The sequence below is a fragment of the Hippoglossus hippoglossus genome, chromosome 19 (assembly GCF_009819705.1).
Source record: "Hippoglossus hippoglossus isolate fHipHip1 chromosome 19, fHipHip1.pri, whole genome shotgun sequence".
Lineage (NCBI taxonomy): Eukaryota > Metazoa > Chordata > Actinopteri > Pleuronectiformes > Pleuronectidae > Hippoglossus > Hippoglossus hippoglossus.
The window spans coordinates 6,099,100-6,116,923 of record NC_047169.1 but is presented as its reverse complement, the minus strand read 5'-3'; the positions used below and the strand labels follow the sequence as shown (position 1 = coordinate 6,116,923).

General features: G+C 43.6%; 1 protein-coding gene across 2 annotated transcripts; it reads left to right on the top strand.

Moving 5' to 3' along the window:
* Window positions 1-1,803: 1,803 nt before the first annotated feature.
* pde6c (phosphodiesterase 6C, cGMP-specific, cone, alpha prime) lies at window positions 1,804-13,969 on the top strand. 2 transcript variants are annotated; one of them, XM_034569780.1, is made up of 23 exons: window positions 1,804-2,295; window positions 3,056-3,208; window positions 4,837-4,926; window positions 5,126-5,266; window positions 5,359-5,433; window positions 5,562-5,626; window positions 5,959-6,025; window positions 6,408-6,455; window positions 6,624-6,773; window positions 6,961-7,104; window positions 7,477-7,542; window positions 7,673-7,828; window positions 8,673-8,780; window positions 9,234-9,343; window positions 9,438-9,525; window positions 9,624-9,724; window positions 9,924-10,031; window positions 10,183-10,246; window positions 10,907-10,981; window positions 11,085-11,168; window positions 12,067-12,220; window positions 12,519-12,596; window positions 13,842-13,969. In XM_034569780.1, the coding sequence occupies exons 1-22, from the start codon at window positions 1,828-1,830 to the stop codon at window positions 12,557-12,559; spliced, it is 2,556 nt and encodes an 851-aa protein (XP_034425671.1). In that variant the 5' UTR covers window positions 1,804-1,827; the 3' UTR covers window positions 12,560-12,596; window positions 13,842-13,969. The 2 variants fall into 2 exon arrangements, with proteins under 2 accessions (XP_034425671.1, XP_034425670.1); XM_034569779.1 differs by lacking the exon at window positions 13,842-13,969 and having other exon boundaries at window positions 12,519-13,078.
* The last annotated feature ends 3,855 nt before the right edge of the window (window positions 13,970-17,824 follow it).

Sequence of the window (17,824 nt, the reverse complement as noted above, 5' to 3'; positions counted from 1 at the left end):
AGGGACGGGTCTGCTTTCTGTCTCCAGAGTCAAAACTTATTTTAAATCAAGGCTGATTTCTGTTTGAAATCAAATAATTACTACTTTCTTACACTGCGCTTTATTCTTTACTCTTGCAATAATTATAATTTTCAAATTCTAACTCTAACATCTTTGTTTAAATGCTTTTTTTTGGTCTTATAACGATTTTATGGTTTGTCTCAAACACTCTCTTACACTCATACATGTAATTTGCCTGAACTTGCCTTCTGCATCAAGAGAAACAGTTTCTGCTGCTGTGGAATTCCACGCTCTAATTTATTTTATTTATTTATATCACTGCCTCACATCCACACACACACACACACACACACACACACACACACACACACACACACACACACACACACACACACACACACACACACACATTTTGTAGTTCTCCCTTGATAAGCTTGCCTTAATCCCCACAGCGAAAAATAGTGCGGAACCCCTTGTCTTGCCAGCCTGCCAGCGGCTAACCAGACAGTAAGATCAGTTAATAATAGCCACTCATCTTTGTTTCGGGCCTTGTTCTCAGACGTCCAAGTCCCACTAATTGGCTAATGCCCACATCGAGGCCTATTCTTCCATAATAATGGTGATTTCATTAGAGCACACGGGCAGGAAGGCCGCACAGTTAGAGAATAAGAGAGGCGACCAACCATGGCTCGGAGCCCGGTAGTTTTCTGTGGCTGATGCTATTCAGGGTTCCACTTCCACTGTAGCAGCAACAACACGGATAGGACAGCGGCACCTAGAGCAGCTCAGGCTGAGATCATCACGTTGTTTGATACGTGTCGTAAACAGCGATGAGTCAGTCAATGTTGGACTGGAACTGTGGGTTACTGGTGTGAGTGCAGCGCCTGGGATCGAAGCGGCTCTGTTCACCGATTGCTGGTTTGCCCTTTAGCCAGGCACCTCATGGAGCTACCACTGTTGCCAAGTGCTTGCTCATGGAGGGAATTGTGGGTTAAATAATATTATAAATAGACCTGCCCTCACAAAAGCAGAGTTCACTATTTGAAAAGATTATGTTAACGTGTAATTTTGTAATATTCCTGCCTGTAATCAAATACTTCTGCCAAGGAGGTTTTGTTTTCACCCTTGGTTTCTCAGAGAACAATTCATGGATCTTAATTTAAAAAAATCTGAAATGTTTAGGGGAACTGATATTTATGAGCAGTTTGGTGCAGATCCAAATACAAATCTAATTCAAATGTGGTTTCATAAGGGGACTGTTGGGCCCTGGCTGGAGGACGCGTGTGTTCTCAGGTGCCCTTCGACTTTAATATAAATAAAACTGACTTGACTAGCAGCCAGCCTGACTTAGATTTAGTGTCACTGTTTATTTTCACGTCAGATGAAACCATGAGGTGTTTCTCTCCTGATGTCCACGCCGGCATTTGACCTGACAGCGGTCTCACACTCTCCTGCCTCCTGCCTGCTGCCTCGGACGGGGAGCAGTGCCTGATATAAAATGATCAGCGTTGGGATTTGCGGGTTAAGGACGCTTAGAGCAGGGGTTTTAATGTCATGACGTCACATTAATTAGCGGCCACATTGATCCTCTCAGCCTCTAAGCCCTGCTCTGTCCTATTCTGTCTGTCGGTGGACACGGGAGGCATTAGTGACTCCCTCAGGGACCGTGGAGCAGGATGCACCTCCGCGTACACGGCCGCTACTGATCCTACCCCACCCTGCAGGCCACAGCCCGGCTCCCCTCACCGCTTTGACTCTTCCCCCCTGGCTGGTGATGCTTCTGTGAATAAGAGGGACGGGGAATATTAAAAACTACAAAAGTTCAACATGGCAGACAAGGGTAGCGTGGAGAAGTACCTGGAGAACAACCCGCAGTTCGCCAAAGAGTACTTTGACAAGAAGCTGCGTGCCGAGGCCCTGACGGCCGCCTTCTCCGCGGCTCTGGATGTCAAAGACACTGCTTCCTTCAAGGATGTTAACTCCGTGCAGGAGGCCGCCATCATCTTCGAGCTGATCCAGGAGCTGCAGAAGCCGGGGGACATGGAGAAGCCCCTGCACAAGGTGCTGCAGAGGGTCGCCCTGATCCTGCAGGCGGACAGGGTCAGTTTTTACATGTGCCGCTCTCGAAACGGAATACCCGAGCTCGCCACCTCGCTCTTTGATGTGACCCCGACCTCCAAGTACGAGGGCAACCTGGTGCATCCGCAGGGGGAGATCGTGTTCCCCCTGGACATGGGCATTGTCGGGTTCACTGCGCACTGCAAAAAGCCCCAAAATGTCCCTGACGTCTCAAAGGTGAGGAGTGAAGTCTGAAAAATATCTGGTGAAAATGACCTTTAAAAAGAGGAAATTACCTTAATTGGTTGTTTCATCAACTTAAAATATATAAAAGATCACAGGCTGGTATAAAATGATTAAATGTAGAACACATCAATAATTTACCAGCACACTGATAAAAGTGATGTTTCTTCTACTTTATTTTAATCTGCTTGTATTATTAATGCAATTCTGGAAAATTCCACTGATGCACAAAATCAAAAATCTGTGATAAAATATATTAGTAAAATGGCATCAAATAATTTATGTATTAATGTATTTTTACCCATAATCTATTTTTGTTAAAAGCCTGTTTTTATGTGCTAAAAGTACGTCTGGGCAATAATTATATATATTTGTCATCATTAGCAAAATTACAAAGGTCCAATATATATTGATATATGGCTAATGTGAGCATGAGAGGAAGTATAACATGTAATTGATCTTCCTCAGAGTTGTTTGAAAGCACAACCGTCACTCCAGAACAAATTTAGTCTTTAAACTTGAAAGAATAATAGAATATGAATCTCTGAACAAAAAGTAAAAAGCATGTTTTTAAAATTAGATCTGCTTGTTGTGTGGAGGGAAATAATCTTTACATCTAACAGGCCCGTCATGACTGAACTGCTCAGAATGAAATGAACACTAGTTGTGTAGTTGTGTGTTAGTGATGTGGTTTTGTTACCTCCTTTGGATTTAACTACACCTAACACACAGTTTCCTTTGTCTCCCCGTCCAGAATCCAAAGTTCTGTGACTTTGTGGACAAACAGACTGGATACAAGACCAAGTGCATGCTCACGTTCCCTCTAACCGTGGACAAGGAATGTCTCGGAGTCGTCATGGCTCTGAACAAAATAGGAGCCGATCAGTTCACTCCCGAGGACGAGGCTGTAAGAACTCACTCTTTACACATCCTGATTCCCTCTGATCAGCAGTGAGCGGCTCAGGGAGCTGGGACACGGACGGTTTCACGTATTAGACAAAACGATCAGACACAGAAACCTAAACTGTGTTCAGTGCTTCCTCTTTGCATTAAGAAGGAGCAGCTGTAATACACACTGGTCCACATTGATTCTTGTTTTATATCCACAGTCACTTTTCTGCTACTTTCAAAAGATATTTAAAATAAAACTAAACTAGAGATTATCATGGAACTGAATCATGTCAACATGTTGATGTTCTGACCCAATAATCAGTAGTTAATACCACGTTATTACATAAGTACTCAGTACTCATTACCACATTATTATCTAGGTACTTACTAGTCAGTGCTATACTTTTACATAAATAATCAGTTGTCAGTACTACATTATACTCTGTACTATACTCAGTAACTAGTACCACATTCTTATGAAAAATCTGTAAATAATACTATATTATTGTACAAGTACTTAGTAATCATTGCTAGATCAGTAGTCACATTGTTACACAATTATTTACTACACAAGTAGTAAATAATATAACATTATAATACGTATCAGTTAAACCTGACCTTCAGTTTGATGTCGACTACACATAATGATTGTGTAGTCGACAGCACGTTGCTCAGCTGTGATGCCGTCAGGGCGACAACATCTGTTCAGAGACACTCAGACATACAAACATTTGTCAAAGTGAAAACTGTGTGAATAAACTCCACACAGCAGGTGTCTCCAGGACACACACACACACACACACACACACACCGACAATGTGAAAACAATACCAATAAGCAGCTTTATGATCAGCCCGCGACAGCAGCTGGTAATAAAGATTATTGCCGTAATTACATCTCGCCAGTAGAGAGCAACACACTCCCATTAAGTCAGTGGGAGTCAGACCTGACTGCCTCCACGCGGTTGCTTTGGAACATTCAAGTTTTAAAACAAACACACAATGATTTAATTAGGAATATGTTATCGTAGTCGTCGATATCAAAGCGCAGTCACTACTGTTCCCTGTTATTCAGATGCTACAAACACACACTGAGGCACAATTCCATAAAGAATGAACCCGCTCACAAGGAAGAAGCTGAGAAGTAAGACGAAGGCTTTAACTGCTAAGATGCATTATAACGTGTCTGTGTTCTCTGTGTTTGGTGGAAAGACACAGAGGCAGGAGCTGTTTTCGTCTTTTTCTCTTCACATTATCTCTTAAACTTTTAAACTTCCGTATTAAAATAGAAACACATGCTTGACAGATCAATCAATCTGCCTGTGAAGACTTATGAAATGTATATTTATGTAAACCTATGTGCAATGGCTGTGTAATCAGTGTATAGATTAGCCAAACATGACCAGAAAAGACTTGTTTAAGTCAATGTTTGCTGACTTTAAATTAAAATTTCGTCATATTTTAGCCACAATCTGAGGACAGAACTCCTACTCAGTTCAAACACCCAGTTTTTATTCCTCTTTAAATGACGGAGAACCTCTTTTCTTACGCAAATCTTTACTTCTTATTTGAAAGAAATGACTTGTGCCACAGTTTTGAATCTGCGTCTGTATTGATGAAGCGTCTAATCTCATTTTGTCCTCAGCTCTTCCACAAATACATGAACTTTACCCAAGTCATCGCCCTGCAGCACTACACAACCTACATGTTCAACGTGGAGTCCAGGAGGAGTCAGGTAAGCTGTTCAATACATAAACTCTCCTGTCAGTCAAGGAAATGGTGTTTTATTGAATTTATAACCTTTATACTGTGATGATAACCAGCGGGAATCTCTCATCACCCAAATTGAAAATATCCCCTGTTAGTTACATGTTGGGGTTTTCTAATGCACCGAACAGCCCCATAAACATTGACACCTGTTTCCTTTCTCATAGGTGCTGCTCTGGTCGGCCAGTAAAGTGTTTGAGGAGCTGACGGACATTGAGAGACAGTTCCACAAAGCGCTCTACACTGTTAGGACCTATCTACAATGTGAGCGATACTCAGTGGGCCTGTTGGACATGACCAAAGAGAAGGTTGGTCCTGCAGAAGAGAGCTAGCGAGCGAGAGAGCGATAGCATTGGTGGCTGCACCACTTTAATGATGGTCTGTTTTGTTTTACCTGTAGGAATTCTATGATGAATGGCCAGTGAAACTGGGAGACGTGGAACCCTATAAAGGCCCAAAAACACCAGACGGCAGGGTAACAAATTAATTTCCTTCAGCTTTTGACACATTTTAAATCCTACTTTTTAAAAAATTCTCCATTGTCCAACAAAGTTTGGAGAGGATGAGTTTTTAATTTCTGAGAGGCTTCTCCTTTTCATACAGGAAGTCATCTTTTACAAGATCATCGACTACCTCCTGGAAGGCAAAGAGGAAATCAAAGTCATACCGTAAGCAGCACCCAGACCAATTCATTAAAACACAATTCCTGACTTTATTTGTATAGTTCGTCGTCTCACACTCAATCAGATGAAGAAAAGTTTAAAGTCCACATTTTATCACTTCCTATTTTTCTGAAAACATGAAATAATGATGTTTGTTAACCATTAATTTGCAGCTCAGACAGTTCTGATGGTTTCTGACGAGTGTTTTTATGAATTGTGACCGATGTGACTTGTGGATGAAACGTGTGCCCGAGCGTCAGCACTGTTTCAACATGCTTGTCAGGGAGTGATTCTCTCCCTGCAGCTCACTCCACTCTGTGTGTTTCTCTCCCTCTCAGTGCTCCACCTGCAGATCACTGGGCTTTAGTCAGCGGACTGCCGACCTACGTGGCAGAGAATGGCTTCGTAAGTCCCCCCCCCCCCGGCCGCTGCAGGGCAACACATTACCAGAACCAGTGGGATTATAAAAGAATGACAATAAGGGGGAATTGATGTGTGACTTAGGTGCAGAGACACATCAACAACCGAAGCCCGGGACATGAAAATGAGAATGAAACACAGAGTGGAGGGGACACTTTCAGTTCAATGTGATGGAGCTTAAGTCCAATGAACAGATTACAATTCCTTTTAGTAAATTATAGGATAAACTATAACAAGCAAAGGTAGATAAATGTTATGCACATCTTTTTTTTTTAGACTGATTAGAAATAGCAGCTTTGATTGAAAGTTAAACACTTGTACAAATATCAAATTGTCCAAATCAAATGTTTTTTTAATGTGACTGCAGATTTGCAACATGATGAACGTGGCTGCAGACGACTTCTTCACTTTCCAGGTGAGGACGCTTTCACAGCAACATACAGAACATGCAATTTAAACATCCAAAACAAATACATCCAGTCTGTCCCTGCACTGTTTGCCCATGTCATAACATAGTAGTTACTGCTCGTGTTGAGGACAAACGGGGCCCAGATTTAAAAGATGTGATGTGAATGTCTTTCAGAAAGAGGCCGTGGACGACACAGGTTTCGTCATCAAGAACGTCCTGTCGCTGCCCATCGTCAACAAGAAGGAAGAGATTGTGGGCATCGCCACTTTCTTCAACAGGAAAGATGGCAAACCGTTTGACGAACACGATGAGCAGATCACCGAGGTCAGCAACGTGCATTCTCTCGCTCATATTTCTTATTTTGGATGTGATGCTGTCTGTCTGTGTGAAGAGAAGTAACCAGAGATGTTGCACTGAGTGTATTTATTAACTTAATTAATTATAAACAACAATGGCACTTGATAGTTCCCTTTAAAACTTCTCTCGTCCTCCCCTCCATCGTCCGCTCCAGGCCCTGACACAGTTCCTCGGCTGGTCCGTGCTGGTCTGCGACACCTACGACAGGCTGAACCGAATGGAGTACAGGAAAGACATCGCCCAGGAGATGCTCATGTGCCAGACCAGGTGCACCCCGGAAGAGCTGCAGTCCATCCTGGTGAGTATCGAGCTGCACTCCCTTCGTGTTCTTTACCTGTGATCTCTCGACGTTTGCTCAAGAGGCCGCTCGAGCAGGAATTAAAAGGTGTTAAAGGTTATTGCAGTGTGAATGGCTTTCTGAGTAGTAGTCCTCCAGATGCAGCTATTACAGGACTAGCAGAAGCTCGGATCGTTTATCCGCTTGATAAGATGACATGGCAGTTTACGGGGGGGTTACTGCTCGGAGCGCTCGTCTGAAGTGTCTGAAAACCTGACACCAGGATATTTTTTCCTCTTTTTTTTGTTGCCGATGTGAGAATTCAGGCTGCAGGATGTTCACGAGTAGAATGTAAATGTCATTTCAAAGCATTCTTCTCCCGCTCATTACCAGAACACCAAAGAGAAGTTCGACTCGGAGCCTGAAGACTGCGACCAGAAGGAGATGTACAAACTGTTGGTAGGTTCCCTTTGATCTTTCAGGACATAATGAGATCAAACTCTGGAATGATCCCACAGAGTGTCTCCGTCATCCAGTCCTCACATACACAGGCACACACACAAAACGAATGTTTTCTGTTTCTGCGCAGAGGGCAACCTGCCCGGTGGCCAACAACGTCAACGGGGAGGATCTGTACAAGTTCTCCTTCAGCGACTTCCCCGTGTCAGAGTTCGGCCTCATCAAAGCCGGCATTCGCATGTTCTTCGAGCTCGGAGTGGTCGAGAAGTTTAAAGTCCCCGCGGAGGTGAGTCACACAAGGTGTCACGGTGCAGGGGAGGACCTCTACAGGCTTCTTGTCCAGCTGCGAAGAGATTGGATGAATTGGGAGGATTTGTTTTTACCATGAATGACGTGGAAACTTGCAGTGAAATTTTAAATGCACGTATAATCTGTATGACAATCATGTGGAACTCATTTTCTTATTTTAATGAAATGAGTGCGTTTTGAGACAATGGCAAGAACCGTTTGTAGGAAGATTTTTTTCTCAAGTTCAGCGTTATGTCGCTTTCACCAATTTTCCAGATGTGTCGTAGGAGTCACAGATCCAATTATAAGTAAATACATAAATAACACAGAATAATTATGTTGACATTTTTCAGTTTGACTCTGCAGTTTGAATTATAAGATTCTAGATTCATTTATGTCACAGGGGAGCGCACGACTCCTTTGTGCTGCGAAATAATGCCGTTGTTATTCCACACTTTTATGAAAATAGAAGCCTTTGTTGAATGTGACGTTGCATTTTTGTAGGAGCAAACAAATGTAGGAGAAATTTAAGATGAGAAAATGTTCTTGCATGAGGCCCCGATGAGCCTGAGAGAATTGTTCAGTATCATCTGTGAATCTTTTTCACGGTGACAGACAAGAACTGCCTGGGGTCTGTTTTTCTGAGAGCAGTTGTCGTGATCCTTAATGAGCCTCTCGAGGTGATACCCAGCCGCCTATAGCTGTGAGGGCAGAGAGCGTTTCCTTGGTCACAGGGACCAGAGCGTACTTTATTGTTTTAAAACATGGCAACCTCACACTGGGTCGCAGCTCAGCCGAACGCCCTCTGGACAGATAACATCACTTTGTCTCTTCTCCCTCAGACGCTGACGAGGTGGATGTACACAGTGAGGAAGGGTTACCGTGCCATCACCTACCACAACTGGAGGCACGGCTTCAACGTGGGCCACACCATGTTCTGCCTGCTCCAGGTAACGCCTGCACAACATCTGCCACAGCTGCTGTGAACAGGAGGGTCTCACAAGGCGGCCCGGTGCTTTCGCTCGTATCCTCCAGTCTGTACAGCTGCGGACATCTCCTCCTGTTTCCCATAGAGAGCGAGTGATCCTGTAAACTTTTAATATCTACAGCTGATGGTGCTGTATACAACACAATACATCTGGTGACAGTTAAACACACGTCTTACAAGATACTGAACCACTTACATGGGCCCGTAACCTGTTTTATTTCTTCATAAAGAGAATTTCACCAAACCAAGTGAAATATTGTCCACGTCGCTTAAAACGAGTATTTATAACGTCAAATATTTGTCTCTTTTGGGGTTTAAACGTCCAGAAGGATGATTTAGATGGATAGAACATTTCATTTTAATGTAAAATAATCTATATATATATAATCAATGATGTGTCCGTGTCCTCCGACAGACAGGGAGGCTGAGGAAGTACTACTCCGATCTAGATGCCTTTGCCATGGTGGCTGCTGCTTTCTGCCATGATATCGACCATAGAGGAACCAACAACCTCTACCAGACCAAGCAAGTCAAACACATTCACTCGTCGTTTGGTTCTTTTTGAAAGTGCAGGTATGTGTGTAACATGTCAATTTATTATCTTGTCTGTTTTCTGCAGGAGTTCACATCCTCTGGCCAAACTTCACGGCTCCTCCATCATGGAGAGGCACCACCTGGAGTACAGCAAGACCCTCATGGCAGAGGAGGTACGGGAGATTATCGGGGGAAATAGTTCAGTTCTCAGACTCGGCTTGAAACACGGAGGCACGCTCTGACCTCTCCTCTCTCTCTTTGTCTCGTGCAGAGCCTGAACATCTTCAGCGGCCTCCAGAAGCGTCAGTTTGAGAATGTGCAGCACTTGTTTGACGTCTGCATCATCGCCACTGATCTGGCCCTTTACTTCAAGTGGGTTCTCTGAAAAAATACTCGCTGAAATATCGCAGCTGTCACGCTGCAGCCCCAGTTCAGTGTTCAGACATGAAATAACCCTCGAGGAGGACCGGCTGAGTGTAGCTGCTCCAGCGTTTAGCTGCAGCCCGGCAATCCTCTTATGTTTTATGTGTTTGGCTCATGTCTGCTATCTCGTGTGCGTGTCCTCCCGCAGGAAGAGAACCATGTTTCAAAACATCGTGAACGCCACCGAGCCGATGGCGGAAGAAAAGGAGGCCATCGCCTACGTCTCCAACAACGCCACCAGGAAGGAAATCGTCATGTATGTATCTGATTTTAAAGCAGCTTTACTTTTAACGTGAACAGTGTCTGTGCGGAGGCTTTTGAAAGCAGCCGACCATTGCACTTCATCAGCATCACTGGCAGGGTGTCATCATCTCCTCCCTGACTGTCTGTGTGTCTTACGCCTCCAGGGCCATGATGATGACAGGCTGTGACTTGTCAGCTATCACCAAACCCTGGGAGGTTCAGAGCAAGGTGGGTGAACAGGCCGATTTCAAAATATCAAGAGAAACTCGCGAGGTGCAAAAAAAGGTCACGGGGAAACAAAGGAGGAAATGTATTATTGATTTTTATTATAATTTCTCCTTTTAGTCAATCCTCCCTAGTGTGGGTCTAATATCAGGTCATTCTTATTATTGCACAAACTATATAGGGCGGTGTTCTTTCTTTTTTAAAAGAATAAAAGAGTTTAAAGCCATGACAGCTGAACTAAAGGGGTTTTAAGGTCAAATATACGACAATGCTTCATTAAATTATATATATTCTTTGACTCGTGGACTTGTTTCCCACAAAGTTCAAACCCAGAGACATTTGTTTCATTTTTGGTCGGCTTTTAAATTCATCATATTCGCTTTACGCATTGGATTTGCCCGTCTCTTGGATAACGTTTTATCGTTGTTATCATTGAGCGACCCCTAGTGGGTGGAGTTACATATTGTGCGTTTAGTCGACCGCTTGTTTGAGAGCATTTAAAGTTACATTAAAAAGTTAGATTCTCAATTATTTAGAGAAGTGTCGCTGTTACACTGTACATGAGAACTTATTTTCAAGATAAAAGAATATCTGTGTTGCTTTTCATTTGTCTTTTTTTTGTCGCCTTTGTCATCTTTTGTTCCTGTGTCTTTTTGTCTCTAGGTGGCGCTGATGGTCGCTGCTGAGTTCTGGGAACAGGGCGATTTGGAGAGAAGTGTTTTGGACCAACAGCCAATTGTAAGACCCCTTCTCTTCCTTTCAAACACATATATATTTGTAGGTTCCTCAGGATTTTCGAGCAACTGTTTACCCCCTTCGTCTTCTCCTCTTCCTCACTCAGCCCATGATGGACAGAAACTGTGCCGAGCAGCTTCCCAAGATGCAGTGCGGTTTCATCGACTTCGTGTGCTCGTTTGTATACAAGGTAACGATCGTTTTTTTTTTCTTACACCGCACAGAACCTCAGATGTTTCTTGCAGGAGTTAAGACGAGCAGAGACATTCTGAACAGTGAAGACGTGACATAGTGAAGACGGACGCTGAGGCAAGAAAGAAACCACATGTGGATTTATCGGAGCGGGAGGCAGAGTGTGTTTGTAGCTGCTGTATTTCCAGCACATCTCCAGTCGAACAGGAGCGAAGCCATTGAATCCAGCTGCGATTGGATTTTAATTCTCTGCAAAAGGGGAGAAAAGCTCCCTAAAAAAAAAAAAAAAGATTCTTCCCATGACTTGTTTTGACTCACTTCAATTTAATCAACCTGGATACTTTGGAGAAGTAAGATCTCCACAAATGTGAAGCACAAAAAGTGACTAAACTCCGTCTTCAACCTCATCCGCTGCATTAGTTTCAAGACAGTGCTGTTTGTTTTAAAGCCTCAGACTGTGCAGTGAATACTGATGAGCAAAGGCTGTTTTAGAGGGTTTAAAAAGGTGTCGTTTCAACTGAGCTGAATGAGGAACACCGTATACGGGGGGGGAAACTAAACATCGTGTACACGTCATGCACAAAAACAGACAGACAAAATGACCGCTGGGTTAAATAATTCATCGCACCGCCTCATTATAAGATTTACGGAGGTGTTGTTGTAGCTTCAACCACCTCAGGTCAGATAACAGGATGTGCAGAGATGAACCTGTTGAACCCACGTGGCCCCAGCAGCGATGTGACCTCGCTATGGTATTTGGACAAAAACACACACACAGAGGCTACATGCATTACGATGTGTGCCTATAGGGACATGTTACACCCCCCCCCCCCACCCACCCTCCACACTGTGAATAACATACACTCACATTCGGTGTGTTTCCCTTCATTCGTCAGGAGTTCTCCAGGTTTCACAAAGAGATCACGCCCATGTTTGACGGCCTGAAGAACAACAGGGCACACTGGAACGAGCAGGCCGAGGTGTACAACGCCAAGATGAAGGCCATCGAGGACCAGAAGAAGAAACTGGAAGAAGAGGAGGCCAGGAAATGTAAATATGTTAAGAAATGTTAAATTAAATATCTAGATCCATTCAGAGTTATACCCTTGGAAGAATAGTGAAAATTGAGGAAAACGTCCTGCCTCGCAATGTTAAACAAAGTGAAAAATAAATCATGCATCCACTCCAAAATTTGATGCGTTCTTCCCTGACCCTTAATGCATCTTTCCACCAATTTTTGTGGAAATCCAATCAGTCGTCAACGTGTCATCTTGTTCACAATCACACAAATTGGCAGATTTGTGACCCTGTGCCCATACATCTTTTTTATTTATCTGTGTTTATCTAGCTGGTGACGGAGGGAAGTCAAAGACCTGCACCATCTGCTGAACCCCTCCAGTGCTTGGATCTGGACTCATGCGGTCTGGTTAGGACTCCTCTAGGCTACGCTAGCCTATGATTCTGGTCTGACGGGTCATCTAGTTGGATCTGTGCGAGGCTAGTTCAGTCTTGTCTGATCTACATCAGCTGTAGTTCTCTCTGGTTAGGTGCTGTCCGCCTTGATGCAGTCCAGCCCTGTGTGGTCTGGTCTGGATTCAGTCTAGGCGAACCCTGGTCTAGTGTAGTCAGGTCTGGATCTACGGTCCAGTCTGGAGTAGGCGAGTTTATCCATTCTCAGAGGAGAGTCAGAAACATCACTGAGAAGTATTGCTGGGACTCTGGCTACAAGAGAAACCGTCTCCACGCTGAAGATGTGACGTGTTTTGAAACTTTCTCCTTCCTCTGCTTCGTGCAGCCATGAACATTTGACAAAACAAAGCATACATGGACAACATATATTCCCCCTTTTAAAATATCAATAGTAGAAACAAAGCTCATAAAACTGTATTGAAATGTTCCAAATCAGGCTCAACTCTTCTAGTATAAATCACTTGCATAGGGTACTACATGTACTGTATGGGGGGTGTATCCATGCCACAGGCTTCCTATTGGCAGTATTGTCGCACTGTAGGTTGCATAATGAACTTAGCTGCTGTTCTGGCAGTGGCAGGCCATGCAACAGTTTAAATAGCATGGGTAGCATCTGAAGGAAAATGAAATGTACATTGTGAACACCAAGAAAACGAAGGGAAGCTTTGAATCGAAAGGATCTGTCAACCAGGGCTGATGTTTTCTTACCTCAGAGGCCCCCTGATGAGCTGCGTGAGGGTCTATTTATATTTAATATGCAATCTATCTACAGTATATACACATTTATTTTTTTGATTGTGTGTCTGATTTTGTACTTGAACCGTCGTCTTGGCCGGGAGAGTTAGAGACGAGCTTTGCAAGATTAATCTGTCAAAAAAATCACATCCAGGCATCGAGAACATAGGTATTGAATTTGTCGCCAGCTTTGACACCTGCGCTGTTTTATTTGTGTCCAACGAACTGTAAAAAAAATAAATAACTGAAATTATAATACACAGAATATTTACACCAATGTTTAGAGCAAAAGTACGACTCTGGGCCTCGTACTCCCGGGTCACAAAATGATTTCTTTTAAACGTGCTTGATTTGTATATAGCTTACGACATAGTGATTGTAAAATGTAAAAAAGTTACTAATAACTGCAGAATAAAAAATTGGATTTGAAGGATGTGAGAGAAACCTTTTGCTTCCTCGACGCAAGGCAAGAGTTGCTGTCAAACAGGGGAAGAGGAGATCTACCTCTCCTGTAAGAAGATTTGATAGGATTTGATTTGTCAGTTGAGATCCATGCAGCTTTGGACTTTAAATACCCTTCTTACCGAGGAGGTGGAGCAGGCGACCGAAGCCTCCATCACATGAATGTGCTCGTAAAACATGAAGTTTGTTCGGGCTGTGCTGCATCTTCATTTTTCGACGAATGATTGCTTGTTTGTTTGATGTCAACTCAACGTGAATCCCCCCCCAGCCACCCACCTTCCCCCTGCGTTCCTCTCCACAAAAAAAACCCGAATTGAACTTGATCTCGTCAGGGATGCGAACTGACAAGTGCAACCCCCACTTACCTGTGCACTTTCTGAAACAATTTTTAGCAGCGTCCCTCCCGGGGTCAAGTCGAGCCGTGGCTCCCGACTCCCTGTTACACAATGTCATCTCCTCTAATCAATGAGGCATCAATCAAACGCACATAATCCCATCAGAATGGCTTTGGGACTACCTGGAAACTCTGCTCCTCTGCTGCTTGAGGTGAAGCGCGGGGAGCTGTTGTGATCACCGGAGCTAAAACCATACCCAAAAAAAAGAAAAGCCCACACTTGGCCTGAATCAACCCCTGAAACTCACCTCACCTCACCGGCCCCGCTGCACACGTTTCCTCTGGATGGCTCCGGCACCTGTTTTGACTCGAGCGATTAAAAAAGCGGCCCCTTGCTTTTCTTCCAACGTCCCTTTTGTGAGATACCAAAACGAGGCACTGTGTTCTTTCTCCTTATCCCATCGACAGACATTAGAAATCTATGGTTTGATGTATGAAAATGGCCTCTACTGTATGTATGTGTCATGAGATGTAATATGTATAAGCAAATAAAGGAATTTATGGAGGTTTACGAAGAGAGGAAAATCGTCTTTTCTCGGCGCGTAAACCAGCCCGACGCACAAAGGTGACACTTTATCTCTCGTTCACACCTGACTCGGAGGACTTGAAGGTTAGACAGAGACAAAGAATGAACTTATGAAACCCTGGGCTTAGCTGCGACAGTGCTCGTTCTTAGGCATATATCGTGCAGGGATCTTAGAGGCTCCAAAGCAGGATGAGCCTCAGGGGAAAGAGGATCAGTGGATTGCTTCTGATCCCTGCCCGATACAGTGCTGTCTGGCTATGCTCAACATCCTGTGTCCTGCCGGGCTGCAGATTCTGCATGCACAAAAAAGTTGAGATTGTGTTATGTCTTCAATTCAACGAGAATACGGTGGTTTAGACAGTAAATCACAACAACGCGTCTCTCGATGCTGCAGCAGTGCACCTCCAGTATGTGCTGAGTTTGAGTGCCGGCCGCTGCTGAGGCCTCCGCTGACAAGACGCAGGGAGAAACGCTACAATCCATCATTTTGCGGGACACTTAAACTCATCGACCTTTCCTTCCCCCTGACTATTTGGGAGTCAGTGAGTGCACAGGCGCAGAATCTCACCTCTCTCTCTACGTCCTGCTGCAAAACATTTTAAAGAAGACTCCTTCAGTTCAAAAATGCATTTGAATGCATCTGCATATTTATAGAATCTGGGCTTTTCGACAAGAAAGAAAGAGTAGATGCGATTTTAGGAATTGTTTTTTTTTTTTAACCAGCCAATTCCACGCTTTTGTTGAAAAGCTCTTATGAAATGTGATTTTTCAAGGAGAGTATTTTTATATCGTAAAACACGGACGGTACGGGAGCTTTAAATGTTTTAAAAGTTGTTGTTATGCAAAACTTAACTCGTCCCAGGATATTAATTAGGGCCGTACATCTGAAGCCATGTGCGGGGAAGATTTTCTAACAAAGAAGTCAACTGCAGAAGCATCCAGGTGCAGACGTCTAACCAGGGGCCAAACCATATCTACGCCTACGCTCCAAAATAACAAGCTGTTCTGCTCATTGAGCCATTTTTCACTTAACCACCTGTTAGCTTATGTTGTCGCCAATCACATCGCACCTGACCTCTCCCGAGAAAGCAGAGAAGAAAGTTTGAATGAGACAGACAGAGCAGTTAAGTGGAACGTTAATGGTCTTTATTTAAGCCAAGGTCCATAATCTCCCAGCATCCTCACAGTTCCCCCCCCCCGCAAGTCTGAAGTCGAGGCGGCGCTTCGGTCCGTCCTTGTTCAGGGACATAACAGGCTAATCCTTGTGTTTGACTCTTGGTATCAAGGTCGTGTTAGATAAGTATTTCTTTCTTACTTTGATTATAGGAAGGAGTATTAGGGCCCATTTGATGAAAGAAATAATCAGTGGTCAAAGTCATAACTTTACAAGAATAAAGTTGTAATATGAGAACAAAGTTGTAATATCATGAGCATAAAGTTGTAACATTACGAGAGTAAAGTCGTGTCACATTCTGGTAATATTTTGTCTTCTCTCATTTAATGACCATTTTCTTCTCGTAATGTTGTGACTTTTTTCTCTCATTATGACTTCCCCCTTGAGCCACATTACAAATTTATTCTTTTATTTCTTCGATGTGGCTCTAATACTCTGTCGCGAGATCCAGCACAACTCTGGACAAAAATATACCAGCTCTATGATAAACAGTAGATTGAGTTAAAGAGGGTATTGGAGTGTCTGTCCCCTTAATTCAGACACACAAAACCATGATGCCTGAACTGAACAGTTTTCATTCATTTTGAGGTGGAAGGATTGAAACAGAGATGATCACAAACATATGATCCCTTTAAGTTCAGCAAACAAGAAACCCAGACTAAAGGTTTGAATTAGTGACAGATGAGTAGAGGATGTAGAGTCTGATAGTTACTGTTGATTTACAGTTTTGTGTGGGCAACGTGATTCCTCAGAAAGAAAATAATCGTGCACCCTTACAACAAAACTTACGTAACTTAAGAGTGCATCAATGTCAAAAAAGAAAGTGAAAATTGCGGAGCTTAACCACAGGCTTAGAGCTGCAAGGAGGAGACATAAGGAGATTACCAAACTAAACTTTTCTGCAACGAACCCAAAACTCTGTGGGACACTGTAAAGGCAGGCTTATATGACTGCAGTTTAAAAAAACAGTCCCTGATGACCTGTAAAAAGCAAATCTATTAACTGAGTTCTGAATTCCAGGACTTCTCTCCTGAAAAGCAGAGATTTTTAAGAGACAATCTCTCATTCTGACCAGGATTTCTTGTTTGCCGCTCGACCCTTAAATGGTTCCAATCACTTTTTAAGCACACCCGCACCAAGAGCCTGCAGAGCCAGATGGCATCTCTTCATATTCTCCTCAAAACATGTGCAGAGGAGCTGACATCACCATGGCGACCCATCTTCCCCAAAAAAAAAGAAAACCTGTGGACTTGCACACCATCCCCACCCTCTGGAAGAAATCAATAATTACACCTGTGCCTAAAATAACATGTACAGAGATAAACCTGGTGTCGATTCTTGAGCAAGAAGTCGATGCATCGTTACAACCCATGAAACCCATGAGCATAAACCTGTTTTATTTTAAAATGATAATATTCCTCTTTAACGTCACACTCAGGATGTTCGGGTCGACACTACCCTCTCAAAGCCCACGTCAATCAGTACTGGTGTCCCTCAGGGCTGTCGCCTAGTACAAGAATCCACCCTGACAACCGAGTTATTACCAGGTGACACAGGCCAAGATGATCCTGGGCCTGATGCACAGAGACAGAAGTCCATCAGCTCAGAAATAAAGAGACTTGTTCTGTGGTGTGACTCTAACCGTCTTGTTCTAAATGTGAGGAAGCCTGAGGTGTTGGACCTGAAGGCAGCGGGCCACCTGGGCCGGTGGTTGTCCACAGGGGTCTGCTCCTCGTACGTCAGTGTATTGATCGGACACTGAGCTGGAGGAACCAAGTCTCTGCTTGTGGATGTATTTGTTTTATGTCGAATTATGGCCTATGGAGTTCATGTTATTATCTCATCTTACAGTAAGTTGAAAGTGCAGCTAAAGACACAGATTGCTAGTCTGGT